This window comes from Peromyscus californicus, unplaced genomic scaffold (assembly GCF_007827085.1).
Source record: "Peromyscus californicus insignis strain IS unplaced genomic scaffold, ASM782708v3 Scaffold_7__1_contigs__length_154581171, whole genome shotgun sequence".
Classification (NCBI taxonomy): Eukaryota; Metazoa; Chordata; class Mammalia; order Rodentia; family Cricetidae; genus Peromyscus; species Peromyscus californicus.
Genome location: NW_026294595.1, coordinates 94,781,043 through 94,803,162, shown reverse-complemented (window position 1 = coordinate 94,803,162; position 22,120 = coordinate 94,781,043). Strand labels below are relative to the sequence as shown.

Sequence of the window (22,120 nt, the reverse complement as noted above, 5' to 3'; positions counted from 1 at the left end):
GGGGGGGGGGGGGGGGGGGGGGGGGGGGGGGGGGGACTGTCCCCTACCAGAACAGAGCTGTAACACTTCTGTTGGGATGGATATCTGTCCTTCCTCAGCTGTAGGTATTCCTCGGCTTCTGACCACAAGGATACCTTTTCCTTCAGAGCTATAACACAAGGTTCCCTGCCTGTTTGAGTTCCTGCCTTGACTTCCCTCAGTGATGGACTGTCACCTGGAATTGTAAGCTAAAATAAACCCTTTCCTCCCCAAGTTGCCTTGGTCACGGTGTTTCATCACGGCAATAGAAACCCTAACTAACATGTTCTCTGTTTTTCTTTCTTGCTATTTCCTTGTCTTTCTCCCTCCTCACAACCACACTCGTCTCCCAAGTGAGCTGAGGCCCCCACAGTCAAGGATGCCTCCTTCTTCCTACATGGGAAGCTGCATTAATCACACCAGCCCCTCCTGGTGTAGCAACACTGAATACTGCCACTGACACCAATGATTGAAGTGTTCTATTGGGTGGGAAGGTGTGGGGATGAAATAAACTTGGAATATAACTGTTTGAAAGCCGTTTTGATGAAAAAAACCATAGAACGTTTTAGACAGTTAAAAGGTAGAGTTAAAAACAATAAGTTTAAAAAGCAGTCTGTAAAAGTTGAAACCAAACACAAAAAGGGACTTAAGTACCTAACAAGCTGATATGGCATAAACATAACACATAAATGGAGTTATTTCAAGTGACTTCAAATACAAATTTTGGTTATTTATCTCTTTGGGGATCTATCCTGAGGACAAAAATCTAAAACCATAAAGAAAAAATCAGGGACTAGAGATGTATGTGGTAGAGTGTTTGTCCAACAAGCACAAAGCTCTGAGTTGGATCCTCAGTGCTACATAAACCAAGTGTGGTGGTGAGAGCCTGTAACCCCAGAGCTCAGCAGGCAGAGGCCCAAGCAGAAGTTCAAGGTCATCCTCAGCTACATAGCAAACGTGGTCTATGAGAAACCATGTATTTTAAGAAGACAAGGATACTAACATTATTTCAGAACTTTGACACATTATATAGGTGATAAAACAAATAAGAATTTTGATTGTTATCATTAAGAACTAAGGTTTTTTGTTTTGTTTTGTTTCCAAGACAGGGGCTCTCTGTGTAACAGCTCTGACTGTCCTGGAACTTAATTTGTAGCCCAGGCTGGCCTTGACCTCACAGAGATCTGCCTGCCTCTGCCACCTGAGTGCTGGGATTAAAGGTGTGGACCACCATTGCTGTCAGATTTTTTTTTTTTTTTTTTTTTGGTTTTTCGAGACAGAGTTTCCCTGTGTAGCTTTGCGCCTTTCCTGGAACTCCCTTTGTAGACCAGGCTGGCCTCAAACTCACAGAGATCCTCCTGTCTCTGCCTCCCAAGTGCTGGGATTAAAGGCATGCACCACCACCGCCTGGCTAGATTTTTTTTGTTAGTATAAAAGGAAACAGAATTATACAGTAGGGGCTGGAGAGGTGACTTAGTGGCTAAGAGCACTTGTGCTCTTGCAGAACAATGAAGTTCAGTTCCTAGCATAATCTGGTGGCTCACAACCCCTGCAAGACTCAGCAACACCCACATGCATGTTGGCACGTGCACGCGTGCGCGCACGCGCGCGCGCGCGCGCGCACACACACACACACACACACACACACACACTTCTTTTTAGAAAACTCTTGCAATGTTACAGTTAAATTTATTAATAGTTTTTTTTTTTATCTTCCTAAAAATAATTTCCATGCACTGAGAACGAACAAGGACTGGCGATGTGGTTCTGCATTAGAGGGCTTACCTAATATGTGCAAAGCCCTGGGTTTAATCCCAGTACCACCAAAATACCAAAAGCCAAGAAGCAGTAACAGTAGACAGACGGCAGTGATTCTGAAGAAGGTGAGCAAAGAAAAGGAACAGAACAAGTACTACAAGCGGTGATTCAGAACACTTTCCCAAAAGAACAGGCTTGGCACTGTGAGCTGGAAGAGCCGGCAGGATACTAAGAATGGCAAGCCAGGGTGGCCAACAGGAAAACATTCTAGATCATCACTGGACTTAGCATAGCACCTGTCCATAGGTGATGGTGGCAAGGCACTTGGCACTTGGTGATGACGGAACAGTCTCTGCAGCTGAGGCAGGGGGCTGTGGGGGAACTAACAAAGACTAAGATACACAACTGTAACATGTGCAGGGGGCCTAGATCAGTCCCATGCAAGCTCTCTGGTTGGAGGTTCAGTCTCTGTGAGGTCCTATGGGCCCAAGTTCATTGTTTCTGTGGGTTTTCTTCTGGTGTCCTTGGCCCCTCTGGCTCCCGTTCAAAAACAATGCCGTATGCCCGAAGACTGGAGCAATGCATTTAAGATACTAAAGAGAACCAAGTGTTCGGCTGGAACCTCCAGCTCACCCAGCTGTTTGGGTGGGAGCTCCACCTCAAACCCTGGCATCCTGGCATCCCTACACCCAAAGAGTCTGGAATGTTTGGAAGGAGTCTGGTGGAAGATCCACCTCGGCTCCTCTCCCCATCTCTTTCCCTAAACCGGCCCCTTCAGAGCCCACCAAACAAGCGGCATCCCAGGTGTCCTTGTCCCCTCTCTGAGGGGCTGGGGGAATCACCCAGGAATGTTTTACCCAATACACCCGCTTTTCTAATTTGGTCTGATTCAGTTTGCTGCGTCGGCAGAGAGGCCTTCAGGACGCCTAAAACTTACACCAGCGCCATCCAGGAAGCCCTACTCCTGTCTCTCTCTCTCTCTCTAAAGAGAGCTGTTCAGAGAGCTCTGAAAGAAGGAAAGGCGCCAAAAGACTCAGCATTGCATTCTTGGCGGCTACTGCAGCCTCCTCCCCTGAAGTTGCCAGCTGCCCAAGCCCCCACGTAAAGTGCTCAGCTTCCACCATACTTGGGCACAAACCCAGCTGGTAGCAGACACATCATTACCCCTTGCCTACAACCTATAGAGTCTCCCTGCTTTCGTTTCTGAGCGCAGCTCCGCCAGCCCCAAACTCTGGGACTGGGAGTTTCTTTGCTCAAATAAACCTGTTGTTATACTTTTTCAATTCGGCTTGATTTGGCTTACTGCGTTGGCGGAGAAATCTATTATTGGGGACAGAAAACCTATTACAAAAGTGAACCAAGGATTTAGAGTGAAACAAAATCTTCTTCCAAGAGCACAGGAATAAGTAAATAAATGTAATGACAAAAATTTAAAGCCCACTAAAACCAAGCAACCAAACAGAAACCCTAGCTGATGGTTAGAAGGGAGAAGGTACAACATGTAATTTACTGCCTGTCATGTTCAACACCTACTTACAATTACTTTGCACACAGGCTGAGGATGCTCAGTTGGTAGAGAGCTTACTTTGCATGCACGAAGCCCTGCATTTGATTTCCAGTTTCCCATAAACGGGGTGTAGTGTAACATGCCTGTCATCACAGCACTTGGGAGGTAGAAGCAGGAGGATGAAAAGTTCAGGTTGCCAGTTTTGCTGAAGGAGGTGGAGGCAGGAGGATTATGGTGATATTTTATTTGTACTGAAATGTGATTTTATTTGTATGTTAATAAATGAAGTTGCCTGGGGGTCAGAGCTAATAGCAAACCATAGCAAGAGTCGAGTGGTGGTGGCACACGCCTTTAATCCCGATCACATGACAGGCAGATCTCTGTGTGTTCAAGGATACCACCAGCATGGAGACACACGCCTTTAATCTCAATACCAACCATAGAAGACCTGGAGGTCTGTATAGACAGGCAGTGACGAGGAGGTCATGTGGTTGGGTTTACAACCAATGAGAAGGCAGAACAGAAAGTCCATAAAAAGACAGACACACAGGAAGTAGGTCACTTTCTGAGGGGAAGGACGACAGTGGCAGCGAAGGGTAAGAAAGTGTTTTTAGTATTAGCTCTTAGCTACTACTCTGACCTCTTGGGCTTTTAACTCTGCATTTGGCTCTGTGTTTCTTATTTAATAAGACTTACATCTACAGAGGATCACGAGTTCAAGGCCAGCCTGGGCTACACATTTTTGGCCTGGTGGTGGTGGTGGTGGCGCACACCTTTAATCCCAGCACTCGGGAGGCAGAGGCAAGTGAATCTCTGTGAGTTCAAGGCCAGCCTGGTCTACAGAGTGAGATCCAGGACAGGCACCAAAGCTACACAGAGAAACCCTGTCTCACAAAACAAAAACAAACAAACAAAACAAAAAAGTCATCTTTGGCAGTACAGTGAGTTTGAGGCCACTTTGGGATACATGAAACCGTTTCTCAAAAACAAAACAGGGGCTAGCTGGAGAGAAGGCTCAGCGATTAAGAGCACTTGTTACTCTTACAGAGGACCTACATTCAGTTTTCAGCATCCACACAGTAGCTCACAGCTGTCTGTAACTCTAGATCCAGGAAATTCAGCACCCCTTGAAGGAAGGCCCTAGGTACATAAACACACATGCAGACAAACAACTCACACACATAAAATAAAACAAAATTAGATATTAAAAAAAATCAGTATAGAGTGTTGTGGGATGGTCTGTATGTCAAATGTGTTGCTCTGATTGGTCAATAAAACACTGATTGTGGCCAGGCAGGGAGTATAGGCAGGACTAACAGAGAGGAGAATTGAGAGAACAGGAAGGCGAAGGGAGACACTGCCAGCCGCCACCATGACAAGCAGCATGTGAAGATGCCGGTAAGCCACGAGCCATGTGGCAAGGTATAGATTTATAGAAATGGATTAATTTAAGGTGTAAAAACTAGATAGCAAGAAGCCTGAGCCATTAGGCCAAACAGTTTAAATAATATAAGCGTCTGTGTGTTTATTTTATAAGTGGGCTGTCGGATTGCCAGGGCTTGGCGGACCCAGAGAGAAAACTCTCCAGCTACAATAGAGCTTCTTAAAAAAACTAAAAAGAAATTACAATATGACTACTTATAGGTATAAGAGGGAATCTAAACAAGAATATAACAGAGATTCCTGTGGTATTTGTCGTGGTACTGTTCACAATAGCTAAGTTATGGAAGCAGCCTAGATGGTCAGCAACAAAAGAATGTATTAAGAACATGTGGTATATATGTACAGCATAACCTTTTGTTGTTGTTTTTTCCAAGACAGGGTTTCTGTGTAGCCCTGGCTGTCCTAGAACTCGCTTTGTAGACCAGGCTAGCCTCAAACTCACAGAGATCCACCTGCCTCTGCCTCCCAAGTGCTGGGATTAAAGGTATGCACTACCATGCTCAGCTGTACAACAGAATCTTATTCAACAGAAAAAAACAATAAAATTTGGGCCAGTGAGAATGCTCAGCAGGTGAAGGCAATCCCTGCCCAGCCTGATGACATGAGCTTAATACCCAGAACCCACATGGTGAAAGGAAAGAATCTCTCCTGTGTGTTGTCCTTTGACCTCCACACAGATATCGTGGCACATGCCTCCATCTAGATATACTTATTTATTATATACTTATAAATATATATATTAAATTTTTTAAAGAACGAGATTGTGTCATTTGCAGGAAAATAGAACTGGAGAACATCATGCTAAACAAAGTAAGATAGAACTAAAAAAACACAAGTCTTGCATGTTTTCTCTCAAATGGAAAATCTAGGTTTAAAAGACAGGACGGGGGATTGTGTTTCTCGGTTGGCAGAAGGTTTGCACAGCATACAGGAAGCCCTGGGTTCCCCCCAGCGCTGTATAAACTGGATGTGATGGTCCAGTAAATCTTCAAAATAAATAAGTGCGTTTAAACAAGAGAACTGGTGAATGATGGAGCATTTCCCTGGGCTCTGGGACTCTGATGGCCTCCTCCAAACCACCAAGTGTCTTCCCACATGGGAAAGCCAGAAGAACAAAAGCCTTGTTGTCACAACAACTGTGGTATATAGATAACACATAAGCAAGGTCCTTTCAGTTAGTTACTACTCATCAAAACTAGTAAAGGTTCTTGAAAAAGTTAAAAAAAGATGAAGGTAGGAAGGTGAGATAGGCATGGAGGTGCATGCCTCCAGTCCCAGTACCTGGGTAAGTGGAGGCAGAGGGTGAGGAGCTAGGGTTGTTTTTGGCTACATACCAAGTTTAAGACTGGCCTGGGCTCCATGAGATCTGTCTCAAAAAGCCAAAAAAAATTTTTTTCAAAGTTTTGTTCTTTTTGTTTATTTTGTTTGTTTTTATTTTTTGAGACAGGGTTTCTTTGTGAGCCCTGACCGTCCTGGAACTCATTCTGTAGACTAGACTGGCCTCAAACTCAGAGATTTGCCTGCCTCTGCTTCCAGAGTGCTGGGATCAAAGGTGTGTGCCACCACGGTCTGGCATGTAAGTTTTAAAAAGAAAAGAAAGTACAAGGGCAATTATATGGGAAGAGGGGGGATAGCTGTGGGAGCGGGGAGAGAAAGACAAGAAAGAGTAATGGGGGATAAATATGAGCCAAGTGAAATATATACATTACGAAAATTCATCTTTTCAGTGTGTGCACGTGGAGACTAGAGGTCAACCTTGGGTGTCATACCCCAAGTTCTCTCCATCGTGGTTTCCGAGGCCGAGTCTCTTACTGACCTGGAGCTCATGGAGTACACTAGGCTGGCCGGCCAGCCAGTCTCAGGGATCCACTCATCTCTGCTTCCCCAGTGCTGGGATTAGAAGTATTTCCCACCGCATCAGGATTTTAAACATAAGTTCTGGGGATTGATTTCAGGTCGTCATGGTTGTACATCAAACACTGTACCGACCAAGCGATCTCCTCAGCCCTCACTTTGGCTTTGATACTTGACCGGTGCACACACACTGTCTCCAGTATGGCTGACTCTAAGATTGGAGCAGGAGTTATACCAGATAAACCTGGGGCATCTTGTAATGGTTCAAAACCAGAATGTTCTCAAGAAGATTTGAAAACCAACCAACCCACCCAGGGCTTTGGGTACATAGATACAGGAGCCAACTGAGAACTTCCACTGACTGTAGCTGGTATGACAGGGAATGGCACAATAACTCAAAATGAAAGACAAATATGCACGAGTCCATATTGCTATAAATGGCTGCACACAGACACACAGGGAGAGAACACAGGCCACACTCTCATGCAGAATTATCATCCGTAATTTTTGAGACACTTGGCATTCAAAGTAGTGGAACATAACTTTCCATTCTTTAAGTGTGGGCATATGCTTAGGCTCTAGCTTCTGAAAAGAAAAGGAGGGGAAAAGAAACTTCACAGTACAGAAACTAGACAGACATGCAGCCTGGCTATCAAGGTCAACATCGTAGTGAAGAAGCGTGTTTACAGTCTGTGCCCTCAATATGTGTTGTGATGAGAAGGTACTTGACCTCGGTGGTCAGCCTCCTCCAAACACATAAGCCCAGGGCTGGAGAGAGGGTGCAGTGGTTAAACGTACTTGCTGTTCTTGCAGAGGACCCTGGTTCATGAAGTTCTCAGTATTTACATGGCAACTCACAATGGTCTGTAGCTCCAATTATAAGGGCTTTAGTGCTCTCTTCTGGCCTCCAGGAGTACTGCACACATGTGAGGTACATACATGTGTGCAAGCAAAACACTCATACACATAAAATTAAAATAAAAAAATTTAAAAATAAACAAATAAATATGTAAACCCAGTCTAGTCAGGAAAAAAAAGTAGAGACAGATGCCAACTGAGAGGCATTTTACAAAATACCTCACTAGTGCTCTGTGAAACTGTGCAGCAAGCACATCAGGAACAAGGAGAACCTGAGAGGGGAGGCTGAGGAGACACCTAAGTGAATGTGGAAGGGAGGAGTCTTGGAACATAAAAAGACAGTAGGCAAACCCTAAGGAAAGAAAGTGTGGAAGTCATTTTCAATAATACATCAATATTGGTTATTGATAGAAAATGGGCCGTGTCATGATGATATAACCAGGAAAACTGGACTGAGTTCAGCCATTCTCCCTCATCTTGGGGGTAGATCCCAGGACCCCCAGAAATCTGAAGCTATGGCTAGGTCCATTGAGCGCGCCTATTAGACTCTTTCCTATACACACACTGAGGGTAGTTTAACTTATTAATTAGGCAATGAGAGATGAGTAATAATACTACAACAATTAAAACAATATGCAATGATGGAGGTTGTTTAAGACTTCTGAATTATTTCAAGAATATTCCATTTAGTAATTTTGTGCCACAGTTGACCACAGGTAGCTAAAACTTCAGAGAGTAAAGCCACAGAGAAGAGGGCCCACACGTGGGAATCATGCTAGATTTACAATCTTTATGTAAACCTGTAATTGTAAAATTAGAGATTGAGGGCTGGAGAGATGGTCCAGTGGTTAAGAGCACGCACTGCTCTTCCTGAGGATCTGAGTTTGGTTCCTAGCACCCACATCAGGTGGCTTACAACTGCCTGTAACCCCAGCTCCAGGGGCATCTGACACCTCAGACAGACGTGGGCCCTTGCGTTCATGTGCCATGTGCGTATATCCCCAGACACACGCATACACATAATTAATATAATAAAAATTTTAAATATTTAGAAAAAAACACCAAAAGTGAAATTAGAAGTTTAATTAAAATTTAAAAAAGAAATTTAACTAATCAAAAATTTGCATGTATGCTAATGAATCTGCCTTGCAGATCCTCTGGATTAGCACACACACTCCTTGCCAGCTCCAGATGTAGCAGACTCTTTGGCTATGGGCACCTCCTTGCAGAAGAAGGGCTTTTGCCCCACATGCTTCTAAGCACTTTGATCTACTTCCGCTGACGTGCAAGGGCTCCTAGGATGTCCCTTGACAGGGCAGCCTGGATCAACTGCTTCACCCAGGGAGGAGTCTGGCTGGTCAGTGGGTACCTTAAACAGTCTTGACACCATGCTAACGAGCTCGCTTAGGCTAGAAGGTTAAGGCTCATCCTCCAGCCTCCTGATTTTTAACTGTTCGCCCTTTCTGTGGACCCCGAAACTTCAAGCCGCTGTTCTCGTCACCACTCCGCTCTCCCCTGCCCTCCCCAAACTCCTGCTCTCAGGAAGAGCTGAGCTAACCTTATAATCTTACGGAGATTTAAGTCAACGCATTAGCACTCTTAAAATATTTATAATCAGCCGGGCGGTGGTGGCGCACGCCTTTAATCCCAGCACTCGGGAGGCAGAGCCAGGCGGATCTCTGTGAGTTCGAGGCCAGCCTGGTCTACCAAGTGAGTTCCAGGAAAAGGCGCAAAGCTACACAGAGAAACCCTGTTAGGCTGTGGCACATGGGTAAGGAGAACCCTAAGAAGCTACTTGCTTAGAGTTGGAGAGAACCCATGGCCTCAGGCTCTGACCACTGACCACTTCACTCCCTGCTCCCCAACAGCTGTCTGCAGATTCTATGCCCCCTTTATCCCTACCTTTGGCCTCTTCCATGTGATGGCCTTCATCTTGGCTTTCTGGCTCAGCTCATGTGAGCCCAGGGCCTGCACCCCTGCTGGGAAGACGCGGTCTTCAAAGAGGCTCTTCTGAGCCAGACAGCGTTGTTTGAGAACGACAAAATCCTGCCCCTCAAACTTGAGAGGCTGTGAGACAGTGCCCTCTCCATTTCTCCGGTCCCTCTCTCGGATCACCCTGTCACAGAAGAATCCCGGCAGCAGGTAGGGCATGATGACCAGAAGTGGACCGGGCCTTCGCTGCGGCCTCTCTCCTGCTGCACCCTCAGCCCAGGCCTAATCCTCTGGTGAATGGCCCGGAGCCTATATAGCTCCTCCACCCTCAGCAGCTTGATGCAAATGAACACAGCCCAGAGAAAGGCTGTGCTCAGAGTCAGCAGCTTTGGCTAGAGGCCCCTGAGCCCTTGGTCTAGGGGCAACACATGCAAGTCAGAGAGGGAGCCAGGGAGGGGAGAGAGCAAGCCAGAAATGGCTGGGGGGACAGACAACAATGGCTTGTAGACCTTTAGGGCACCTCGAACAGCCTTGCTGGGACTCTTGCTTTAAAAAGAGAAAATATAGTTTCAGAGGGCTCCCCCTGCCTCAGCAAAAGGCATTCATGCCTTTGACACTGGCCGTCAATGGGATATAGCATGGGGCCTTCTAAACATGCTGTATACACTAATCCTATACAGGCTGCTGAATGCATAGGAGGGGTCTGCTCCAAGCCTTTGTCCGAGGGTAATGAAGCCTCATTCTCCTGATGTTCCTGCCCCACCCCCTGCAGACCTTGACTGGTCTAATAGGGGCTCTGATCTATGAGGATGCAGAGGGCAAGTATCTGGACCTCACAGCAAAGGAGCCTTTACAGTTGACCCCAGGATGGATATAACACATCCATTGCTCTACATTTTGCCCCTCTGGGTGCAAACCTCTGGAAGTGTGGTTGTTGGGAGACGCAAAGAAATGTGGGTTGGCGCTCTTTCTCTTGTTTTATGTTTCGTTTTGACTGTGAGATGGGGTCTTATGTTACCCAGGCTGGCCTCAAGCTTCCTATGTAGCTTAGGATGACCTTTAAGGTCTCATCCTCCCGTCTCCACCTCCCCAGTGCTGAAAGTACAGGCATGGACCATTACACCTGGTTTGTGTGGTGCTTGGGATCAAACCCAGGACCTCATGCATTCTAAGCGAGCTCTTTACCTACTGAGCTATGTCCCAGCCTATGTGTGCTAGAGAACTATTGCTAAGAATGCTTGGCTTTCCCACACTGTCACTGTGTTTGCACAGAGAGCTGAGGAAAGTGGGGCGGCAGGACTGGCCGGCTGCACTCTAGAAGGTGTGCAGTCATCCCCCAAGCTCACTGGCCTCCCTCTACCCTGCACATCTCAGAGTGTACTCTTTGAACTTCGGTCATCCATGCAACACCCATGTAAAATGCAGCTTTCCAGTATAATCTCAGCACTTGAGAAGTTGAGGCAGGAGAATTTCTTCGAGTTACAGGCCAGCCCGGTCAACATGGAGAGTTCTAGGCCAGCATTAATTACAGAGGAAGACTGTAGCAAAAGGAAACTAAACAAGCAAAAACAGAATAAAATTTAAAAACTAATAAACAAATAACATCCAGGCTTTTAAGGCCTAGTCTCAGGATTCAAATATCCCTAAGTTGAGGTCTGGGTCTCTGCATTTATTTATTATTCTCTCTGTATATTATTTATTCTGTCTGTCTTTCTGTCTCCCCCTCTTTCTGTCTGTCTGTCTGTCTCATTTCTCTCTCTCTCTCTCTCTCTCTCTCTCTCTCTCTCTCTCTCTCTCTCTCGTGTGTATGTGAGTCTGAGTGTGAGTGAATGTATGGGTATGTATGTGAGTCTGCGTGTGAGTGAGTGTGTGAGTGTGTATGTGTATGCTTTCAGGAGGCCAGAGGTGGTGTTCCTCAGGTTCTGTCCATCTTGTTTTCTGAGACAGAGTTGGGGCTCACAAGTGTAGGAGTCAGCTTAGGCTGCAGCTCTCATTTGCTTTGGGTTATGCACTCCCCGTCCTTGTAGTAACGCATTTGGCGACCTAACTCCTTCACCAGCTAACACTATTGCACATACACACACCTCTTTCCAAACAATGCACCTAGCCACCCCAGAACCCCCCAGACCTCAACCTGCACTGGGCTACGCACACTCCCATCTTTGAACAACAGTCTTTCCCCACCCCTGGTAACAATCAAACAGCAGTGTCTTTTCTTCTTTCTCTCTTCCTTCCTTCCTTCTTTTCTTTTCTTTCTTTCTTTCTTTTTTTTTTTTTTTTTGGTGAGGGTGAGTGGGGGCAGTAACCAGCTTCAAACAAAGCTTTAGACTTTCCCAAGTGCCAACAATGGGTGAATTAAGAAAAAGTAAGGAGGGCTGGAGAGACGGCTCAGAGGTTAAGAGCACTGCTTGTTCTTCCAAAGGTCCTGAGTTCAATTCCCAGCAACCACATGGTGGCTCACAACCATCTGTAATGAGATCTGGTGCCCTCTTCTGGCCTGCAGGGATATGTGCAGACAGAACACTGTATACATAATAAATAAATCTTTAAAAAAAAAAAAAAAGAAAAAGAAAAAGTGAGGAAGCATTTCAACATTCTTACTCTATCATTTATCAGGCACCAATTATAACAATTTACAAATGCTGAACAAAATCAGTAAATAAAAATAAAGCCTATGAATATGGAAACATTTTAGACACTGCTAAAAATGGAAATCTTCATGGATTCTAGAACCTTCTGCTGCAACCAAGAAAGCATTATTTTACAAGCTTTCATTCAGGTAAGGATCTTATTGGCCTGCTACAAACCCCAATCCAGGGTTTAAAGGGGTGGGTGGACCGTAGATACGTAAAGCCCCACCCATATACAGAAAGGCCACAGCATATTTGGGTCTATGATCCTTAAATTAAGGAGCATCTAACTAAAAGGTTATGGAAACAGCCTAATGCCAAGCGTTCACCAAACCCAAATGTTCTCTAAGGTCCAGAGATCAGGCTGCTATTTTTTTTTTTTTTTTTTTTTTTTTGGTTTTTCAAGACAGGGTTTCTCTGTGTAGCTTTGTGCCTTTCCTGGAACTCACTTTGGAGACCGGGAACTCACAGAGATTCGCCTGCCTCTGCCTCCCGAGTGCTGGGATTAAAGGCGTGCGCCACCACCGCCCGGTTTGGAAAGTATTTCTTTTTACACAAGTGATTCCTTTTTGCTTTGGAGAGAGGGTCTCCCATGTAGCACAGGCTTTTCTCAAACTCAGTGATCTTGCTTGGCCTTGATGAGGAGATCACAATGGTGGGTTACCTGCCCCAACTTAACGCTTTCCTTAAACAAGGTGGTTTCTATTTAATGTATCAAAGAATAGAAAGGCCAATCTGGGTACATGCTTTGGGTACATGCTCAGTCATACAAAACTGAGTCCTCTAGTAACTTTTCAGGGACAGTAACTTACTATCTTATGCCTTTGCATAGTTGGGTGTGCATATGATCAATGCCAGTTGCATTATGGGAAGGGACATGCACAGTAGGGAAAATGAATGTATGGCCTAATCTATCAATAAAAATAAAAAACTGCCCAAACTACCCCCCTTACCAATCAACTCTTCCTTCTCTTGAATACCATAAAAGGAAGCTCCAAACCTGAACCGGGCCCTTGAGCACTCTGACTTACATGGCCAACTGTCCATCTTGACATTATATCCCCCTCTGAGTCCTAGGATTACAGGTTCATACCACCATAACTGACTAGAGATTGAATTTAAAAAATTTAAGTTTATTTATTTTAATGTGTATGAGTATTTTGGGTGTTCTGTATTTACTACATTCACTACATGTATGCAATGCCTAAGAAGGCCAGAAGAAGGCAATGGATCCCTTGAGACTAGAGCTACACACAATTGTGAGCCACTATACCAGTGTTGGGATTCGAACCCTGGTTCTCTAATAGAGCAGCAGCCAGTGCCCTTAACTGCTAAGCCATCTCTCCAGCCTGGAGATTGGATTTTTATTTATTTTTAAGTTTTAGATAGTTTTAAAGTATCAGAACACAGGAAAGATGAAATAGAAAGAATAAGAATATATTTCACACAAACACTTGCCCCAAATGCTTATGCGCCTACATTAATGTCTAACAAAATAGATTTCTTTAAGCAAAAGAGCAAAATTTTCATAGAAAGTTACCACAAACTCCTAGAAAAATAAAAATTAGCACTGATTTACAAAGAAAAAACAATTTCACATGATCCCATGATTCTCAAAGCAGTTGCATCTGTAGATAAAAATTTTCCTTTAGAGAAAACAGCAACAAGAGTTATTTAAGGAGCATCAAGTTTTGATCTGATACAATCTCAGAGAACAGAAGAAAGTCCAGTGCCCAGCCACTAACGAAGCCAGTGTAGCAGATACTAAATTGGAGAGGAGGAAATGATAAGCTTGCCTCACCAATGACCACAAATGCCAGGTGACGTCTTAAAGATCATACAACAGTGGGCTAGAGAGATGGCTCAGCAGGTAGATGGTCTGAGTTTGATTCCTGGGACCCACACAGCGGAAGGAGAGAACAAACTGCTAACAGTTATCCTCAGACCTCGACACATGTGCCATGGTGCATGTGTACACCACAGATAGATAAATAAAATTGAAAAATGAAAATAAAGACATGTTATGAGAGCAAAAGACGTTAGCAGGTGTTGAAATAACAGATGGTTAGGAATACATGGAAGGGGCCAGTGAGACAGTCAGTGGGTGGAGGAACTAACTACACGAGTCTGATGACCCGGGTTCAAACCCTGGAACTCAGGTAAAGGTGGAAGGAGAGAACCAACTCCACAAAACTGTCCTCCGACACACACGTGTCAAGGCACTCACGCACAAATCATGCACAGACACACACAGAAATGGTAATAAATAAGACCTGCTAGTCCACACCTTTAATTCCAGCACTCAAGCAAAGGCAAGCAAATCTCAGTGAGTTCCAGGCCAGCCAGGGCGACACAGGGAGGGAGACTCTGCCTTAAAAATCAGGAGGAGGAGGAAGAAAAAAATAATTTTTAAAAGAAAACCACAAACATACAAAAAGGATGCTGTGGCTATTTATATGAGAAATTCACCTTTTGGTGGTTTCTCTGTCATTTCTGTCCCTGCCCTTCCCATTTCCAACATTATCCTGCCAAGTCATTTCAACATATTCACCGTGGTCCCTAGAGCTCTGTCCCCATCAGGACCCTCAGGAGGAGCTGCTGCTTTGAAGGAGGCAGTTCTAACAGTTATTTCTAGAACCTCTACTTTCACCAAGATGTTGCAGCCTCCTCTACCCTCTGCTACCCCAGTAGGAGCTACTGTGATTCTCTGCTGAGCAGCTGGACGCTGAGCAGCTGGATGCTGAGCAGCTGGACGCTGGGATTGGACCAGACAGCTCACCCTGCATTTCACTTACCAACACCACCACTCACTGCCTGTGCTACGTGTGTGTGGGATTCAGTATCCTGCTTCATCCTTCTGCAACTCTGTGAGCTGGAGTTTTCATTTGCTTTTTAAGGATGAAGAAGCTGAGACATAGGAATAGTCAGTCACTTGGTTAAGTGGTGGACGAGGCTTCCGGTTTGTCTGGTTTCGAAGACTGTGTCCTAGGCTGCCCCGTTAGTGACAATTATTGCCTTACTGTGAGCGCCTAGGACTTTAGGGATGTCACCCTGGAGTAGCGCTAAATTGATAGTTGTACTTAGCGCCTTTATGGAAAAGGAAAGAGAAGCTTGGACTGTTTCCTGACTCGATGCTAGTGGCAGAGCCAGGCTTCCCACCAGGTCTGCTTGTTCAAATCCTGTCTCAAACTACTGTGTACAGTGGCCAAGTTCTTCCTTTCTGTGGCTAGTGCAGTAGTCCAACTTCCCTTCCAACTGTCTCACAGAAGATGGCAGAGAGACTCTTGCCAACCTAGCTTCATTGAGAAGATAATTCCCCTGGGAATTGAGCTGTGAAGTTACAGCCAAGTCCTAGGCTGGGACTGGGTGTCCCTTCATACAGACTAGATTCTTCTGGAGTCTAGCTCTCTCCAAATCTGCTCACAATCACATGGGATAGTTATTTGGTACCAGCGTTGTGTTTCTTCATTTCAGAATTGAGTGATTCTAGTTAAGTGATCCCAGGCTGGGAAGACACTCAGGTTATAGAGTTCCTTTTAGAGATTTCGGGGCACCAGAAGAGCTCGTAAGTGCCGGAGGCCTTCTGGAATCAGCAGAAAGCCCTTTTTTAAGGGTGCTGATGTGTAGGCCAGTATTTTACCTCAATTAGGAATCAGTGTCTGGTGGCTCAAGGTTTTTCCAAGCTCTGGGCAAGTCCACAAACACCCACAGAAGCACAACACTGATTTGAAGTTATCAATGAATTTAACTGAGTAGGAGAATAACAAATACAGGACCTGCAGACAGTGAGGCTGTGTAGATGATGGTATAGATATACCCTGTGCGGGAAAAGCCCCTGACTTAGGGTTCTGTGACTAAAGCAGACAGAGGCAGGGTGACAAGAACAGGGGGGCCTGCATAGAGGACACCACTGGACTCCTTCACCATTGTCTGGGTTGCAGCCAGACGACTTCCAACTAGAAATGAAGAGCTCTCCAACAGCAGAAATCAGGGCATGTAGCTTATGGAAAGAGAGATCCTTTGCCCTTCAAAATCTTCATGTCAAGCCGGGCAGTGGTGGCGCACGCCTTTAATCCCAGCACTTGGGAGGCAGAGGAAGAGGCAGGAGGATCTCTGTGAGTTTGAGGCCAGCCTGGTCTCCAAAACGAGTTCCAGGAAAGGCGCAAAGCTACACAGAGAAACCCTATCTCGAAAAAAACCAAAAAAAAAAAAAAAAAAAAAAAAAATCTTCATGTCGGGAGGAGAGCCAACTACCTCAGAATGTTGAAAGTGGTTCTTCAACGTTTTGCTCCTGGATCTTCGGTGAGTGATTATTGGTTTTCACGCTATGCTCCTGGCGTTCAGGAGTAACAAGAATGCTTCCCCAGTGCTAGTGGCCTTGGGGCATCCTTGGAGACCTAACCCACAGCCTCTGAGCAGCAGGGCCTCCTCCTCAGTCTCCCCCACCCCAGAGCTCAGGGAGTCCGTTTCCCTTGCTTTTGCCCTTCTCTCTCCATACGCCTGTGCCTTCTCCATCGGCTTCTGGGCATGGTGGCTCAGCGACACCACTTCAAGTCAAGACGCAGGGCAAGTCTGCCCTTTCCCGAAAGGTTACTTGTCTGGGGTATTTCCCAGCTTCAGAGAGTGTTAGGTCATAGAGAATGCCAGGAGCTCTCTCTATGTTTGTGTGTGTGTGTGTGTGTGTGTGTGTGTGTGTGTGTGTGTGTGTGTGTGTGCCTCAGGCTTCTCCTAGTCTACCTCCATGTCATTCTAGCTTTTATTATTGTTATGTATCAACCAGCAGATCTTTTCTTTTTATTTCCTTTTTCTCCCTAGAAAACAATCATGTTGGCACACACCTTTAATCCCAGCACTCGGGAGGCAGAGACAGGTGGATCTCTGAGTCCAAGGCCAGTCTGGTCTACAGAGTGAGTTTCAGGACAGCCAGGGCTACACAGAGAAACCCTGTATCAAAAAACCAACCAACCATACATCCAACCAACTGACCAAACAAAAACCATCATGTTCACCCCCTATAGGCAAAGTAATCTATTGTTTTATTGTTGCTAATTTGTTTTTATCTTTAAGTGACAAGGTCCTCATATTGCCCAAGCTGACCTTAAACTTGACAGTGTCAGCAATCCTCCTGCCTCAGCTTCCTCCGTAGCTAGGACTACAGGCAGGTACCAACATGCCTGGCTCAAGTACTCTTTATGCAATTATAATGCAGGCTGGAGAGATGGCTCATAGGCTAAAGAGTACATACTGCTTTTGCAAAGGACCTGAGTCCAGTTCCCAGCATCCATATCGGGCTGCTCACAACAGCCTAAAAGTCCAGCTCCAGCTACCCTCTTCTGGCCTCTGCAGGTACCTGTAGTTATGGGAGTTCTCTCTCTCTCTGTCTCTCTCTCTCTGTCTCTCTCTCTCTCTTTCTCTCTCTCTCTCTCTCTCTCTCTCTCTCTCTCTCTCTCTCTCTCTCTCTCTCTCTCTTTCTGTCTCTCTCCATCTGTTTTTCCTCCTGACAGAAAGTTTCTACCATGTTAGGGATTCAGAGAGGAAGTATATTTGCTAAAGATGTGCGAAGAACCAGACAGAACTCCTGACACACAGATCTGTTGTTTTGTATTTTTGTTGTACTTTTGCTGCCGTTTGTATTCCTGGAGTAACTCTCAGGACTGGGGATACATTACTTCTGCCTGGATAGTGAAGATCCCGGAAGAGGCACACAGACCAGGTCACACAGACAGCAGCAAAATCTAGCCAAGGTGGCTGGATTCATGCTGGTAGGAAGCATGGAGGAAGGGAGAGCTGTGGGCTGGGGATGTCAGGTGTGGGATGGGAGTGGGCAAGGGGTGTCTGATTTGCTTCTTTTTTTCCACCCTGTGAAGTATTTTTCCTCACATTTCCTACTTTCCCCCACAGTTCTGAAATCATAATGCATCTTACACTGTCAAGCCTCCTGTGGACACCAAGATCAAGCAAGTGCTAGCATGAAAATCTCAACTTGGGTGAAATATGGTTGGTGATGAATGGCACTTTGGGAAACTCACCTCAACATCACCCTTAGAGTCTAACTCAAGAAATTCCCAGTGATGGTAACGAGCAATAGGTCAATTGAATGGAGGTACTGAGGGCCTTCTGTCTGAATGGCAGTTTTCTTCAGGTCCAGGTGTTGGCAGCTAGGGAACTAGCTGGGCCAAGGAGTGAAGGTTAGACAGCTGGGCAAAGCACAGCTGGATATGGGGTTATAACAGTAACAGCAGGCAGGGGAGGGGATATGCCAGCAAAATGAAGTCCTCATCTAGTGTTTCCTCATAGAACGTGGTCCCTTTCTCATACTCTTAGGCCTGACAGAGGTCACTATGTCCAAGGAAGTGCACGGGGGAGTGGATGTTTTCAAGAATGGCTTTACATTTCAGACAATTCTGGAGTCATCTCCATTTTCTCTTTTCATTTAATTTGTGTGACCCATACATAAATAACCCTTTGTACTTTCTGGACCATTATTATGTAAAGTGAAGTGCTTGGATAAAACTTCCCTGACATGTTCCAACTGCCCATCTCTAAACCCATTTTATAATTTATGTTAATATAGGACATATTCCTTAATCTTTGATTTTACATGTACATATGTACGTGTGTCTGAATGTATGTATGTGTACTGCCTGTGTGCTGGAGCCTGCAGAGATCACAAGAGGCATCAGATCCCTGGGAACTGGGAAAACTATAGTTGTGAGCCACCACCTGCAGGTGCTGGGAACCACAGGAGCCATCTCCCAGCCCCCCTAGGCCCTGATCTGAACCATGGGAGGATACACAGGCATTTCAACCAAGGTGGTTTGAAAATTCAGGATCTTTGCTGTTGGTGATGGTGGTAGGGGCCCAATCTCAAACAGCCAGGTAGGTCTCTTGGAGCACACTGGTTCACATGTGCCGACAGGATAGTGTATACATGGGACCGCTGTCACTCCCAGAGCGTCACAGGCCCTTTATACGTGTACAAATCTAGCTTTTAAGGTCAAAGCTATCAGTGACTTCAGGAAGGACAGTGTGTGTAGCTTTTGCTCCCTTGCCCTCTGAGCAGTATTGGACTAGGCTTTTAAGGCCTCTACTTCGGAAAGCAGGACTGTCCTGGGTCTGACCCTTAGATGTGGGTTTTTATTCACTAGCATCATTTGTGTACTGTTGTGCTCGGTATATGTGCTGGGTCTACAAATGACCACGAACAGACCCCGCTCTCAACACCAGGAGAGGAGAGAAAGCTTGAAGGAAGTGCCACTTGAGCAGGTATTCAGTGAAAGCAAGGAGGACTCAGTCAGCCAAACCCTGCAAGAGCACTGCAGCCAGATGTTCAGCTGCAGCATCAAGCTTGGGGGAAGAGGTGAAGGTGAGGCCAGCAGGGCTAGCCTGGGAAGGGCTGCGGCTCAGCTAAGACTTATGCTGGGGTGTGGCATGTCTAAGCACATCAGGTTGCCCACCCCCATGGATGGGACCCGAGGCCTCACACACACAGGGTGTGTGCTGAGCTACACCTGGCCCACAGCAGCATTCTCTTCTAAACTGAGGACATTCATGACAGTCATGGTGGGCCTTACCAAGGAACAGCAGAGGAGGAGAGGGGCCCAGTGACAATTCAGTTAGTAAATAGAGACAAAACATGGCCAGGGAATCCTGCCAAGAGCCTAGCATTTCTTCTTCGTGGAAAGTTTCTCTCCCCAGACATGTCCTGCTCTCTTTGATCCCATCCACTCTGGACACTGAGTCCCGACAGTCACTCTGACTCAATGCCCATCCCCTCAAGACTCTAGGCTTCACGACAGTATGTTCTCTCTCCTACTCATGACACTCTTAGTAACTTGCTCAGTATGTGAAGCTAGCAGATGTGCAATAAATATTTCTCTCTCTTTGTGATTACCTTTTCCCTCCTCTCCATTTATCTATCTATCTATCTATCTATCTATCTATCTATCTATCTATCTATCTATCTTTTTAGCAGTACCCTGGATAGGACATGGGGCCTCAGACATATTAAACAACACTCTATCACTGAGCTCTATACCTAGCTCCAGATTATTTTGTGACTAAAATGTTTCTTGTATCAAATACAAGAGTCACATTGAAAGCATGATCAGAGAAAGGAGCCAGGGGAACATAATTTTCCCTCTGGTGGATCCCTGTAAGTGAAAGCCTAAGGCTAGCAAGCAGGGTTTCACCCAGGACCTATCATGTGCCGGGTCTGTTTCACGCTGGGTCTTGACTTCCTAATCTATGCAGTGAGGTAAAAAGACAAATTCTTCTTCTTTTTTTTTTTTTTTTTTTTTTTTTTTTTTTTTTGGTTTTTCAAGACAGGGTTTCTCTGTGTAGCTTTGCGCCTTTCCTGGAACTCACTTGGTAGTCCAGGCTGGCCTCGAACTCACAGAGATCCACCTGCCTCTGCCTCCCGAGTGCTGGGATTAAAGGCGTGCGCCACCACCGCCTGGCCAAAAAGACAAAAATTCTTCTAAGCCCAAGATTCTATGTTTGAAAAGGTAGTCTTTGCCTCACTCCTCTTTTCCTGGCTTCAGAAATCCACAGTCCCTGGCAAACTGAAGGACAACATCTCATGATTTTAGCCTGAGAAATGGAAGCAGTCTCAATATATTTAGGCAGAGGAGGTATTTCCAGACATTCTGGAACTGTCTCTGGGGAAGGGATGGCCATTCTGTTGATGGATTGGGGATCTGGCTGCTTTCACGAAAAGCAGAAAGAGAGAAAGGGGGAGAGAAGCTGCCCTGCCAGCCGTCTCTTGGACTTGACCCTGTCCTTCTCTTCCCACACTTGCAGCCAGAGCCGTAGGCCCCTGCCAGGATCCTTCCCCCTGTGCCCATGTGCCCAGCTGTGCTCGGGGAGGTGCTGAGTGGGAGGACTTCTCTGAGGGCAAACTTCAGCCAGCTCCAAAGCCAGTAGACTACTCACCGGAGGTCTCTTCCAGACGAACTGGATGGGGAACTTCTGGCTATAAAAGAGAGAGGTCTCATCTGGCGGGAACTCCGGATCCAGATAAAGAACTTTCTTCTCCAGGCACTTCTTGTGGAGCTGCTCAAACGTCTTCTCCTTCACTCCAATAATTGGAAAATTGCGGCTGATGATGGCTGAATAGATGCCACCTGGGTGTCCACCTCCGGCCTCGGTGGTCTTGCCTTGGGCCGGGTGAGGACCAGGCCCTGGGGACCTGGGCTCAGCCCCTGTCCTCGGGGCCACAGTTGCACTAATGACGGTCGGCATGGCAGGCAAGTTTGGAAAGAAGATATTTGTAAGAAAACAAGACCCAGGCACCTTCAAGGAAAGGAAGCAATTACAAAGGCGGAAATTGAAGCGATCCCTTCGTCTGAGAGAAAAATGGCCACATTCTCTTCAGAGTTTAAATCCTATCAGCAAGTTGGCTGGCTTATGACCAGCTTAAAGAGCCGAGCTGTGATCCTGGAGCCATAGGTGTTCCCGAGGAAGAGGCATTGAAAGATTTTGAAGCAGTTTCTACCTGGGGGCTTCTACCAGCAGCATGCTTGCCAGAGGGAGAGAAAGAGAATGAGGCTTGGGTTTCAGTGGCCTGAAGAAGCTTAAGCCAGGAAAACTAAAAATAGACGTGAAGTGAGATGGTGAGCACGAAAGGCAGAGGCCAGTGTGCGGCTAGACCGAGTAGTAGAGAAGGACCTAGCTGGATATTTCTACACTGACACTAGGAACTCTTGTTGTCAAGAAATGAGAGTATCTGGGACAGGCGACCACCAGAAATCAGCAAAGTGTGTTAGGAACTAGGCAGCCGTACAGGCTACGGAAGCAGTGGTCACCAGGAGCACAGAAAGCAGAATTTGAACAGCTAGCTGGAATCCAAGCCACGAGAGTTCTGGGGGCATATTCCATGTGTTTTAGAGAACATGATTTTTACTTTATGAAATGTTAGAATAGCAGAATGTCACTTAATATTAGAGTCAGTGTCTTTTCTAGAATGTTCTGGAATCAGCTTTCAGTTCAACTGAAATGTAGAAAATGCCACTCAGCAGAATTTTCAGTCAAGAAAATCCCTTTTTTCTTGGGCACTGGACCTAGACACCTGCCTCTTCCTACCCCCAAACACACACTGAGATCAAGTCTACTCCGCAGT

General features: G+C 45.9%; 1 protein-coding gene across 2 annotated transcripts in view; it reads right to left on the bottom strand.

The window, feature by feature from the left end:
- The window catches only part of Capn3 (calpain 3), a 54,185-nt gene extending 32,648 nt beyond the window's left edge, over positions 1 to 21,537 (bottom strand). For both annotated transcript variants that reach the window (XM_052724286.1, XM_052724288.1), the window contains exon 1: positions 20,935 to 21,537. In XM_052724286.1, the coding sequence (XP_052580246.1) occupies positions 20,935 to 21,243 (309 nt within the window). In that variant the 5' untranslated portion in view covers positions 21,244 to 21,537. The remainder of the gene's footprint in view (positions 1 to 20,934) is intronic.
- Positions 21,538 to 22,120: the final 583 nt, after the last annotated feature.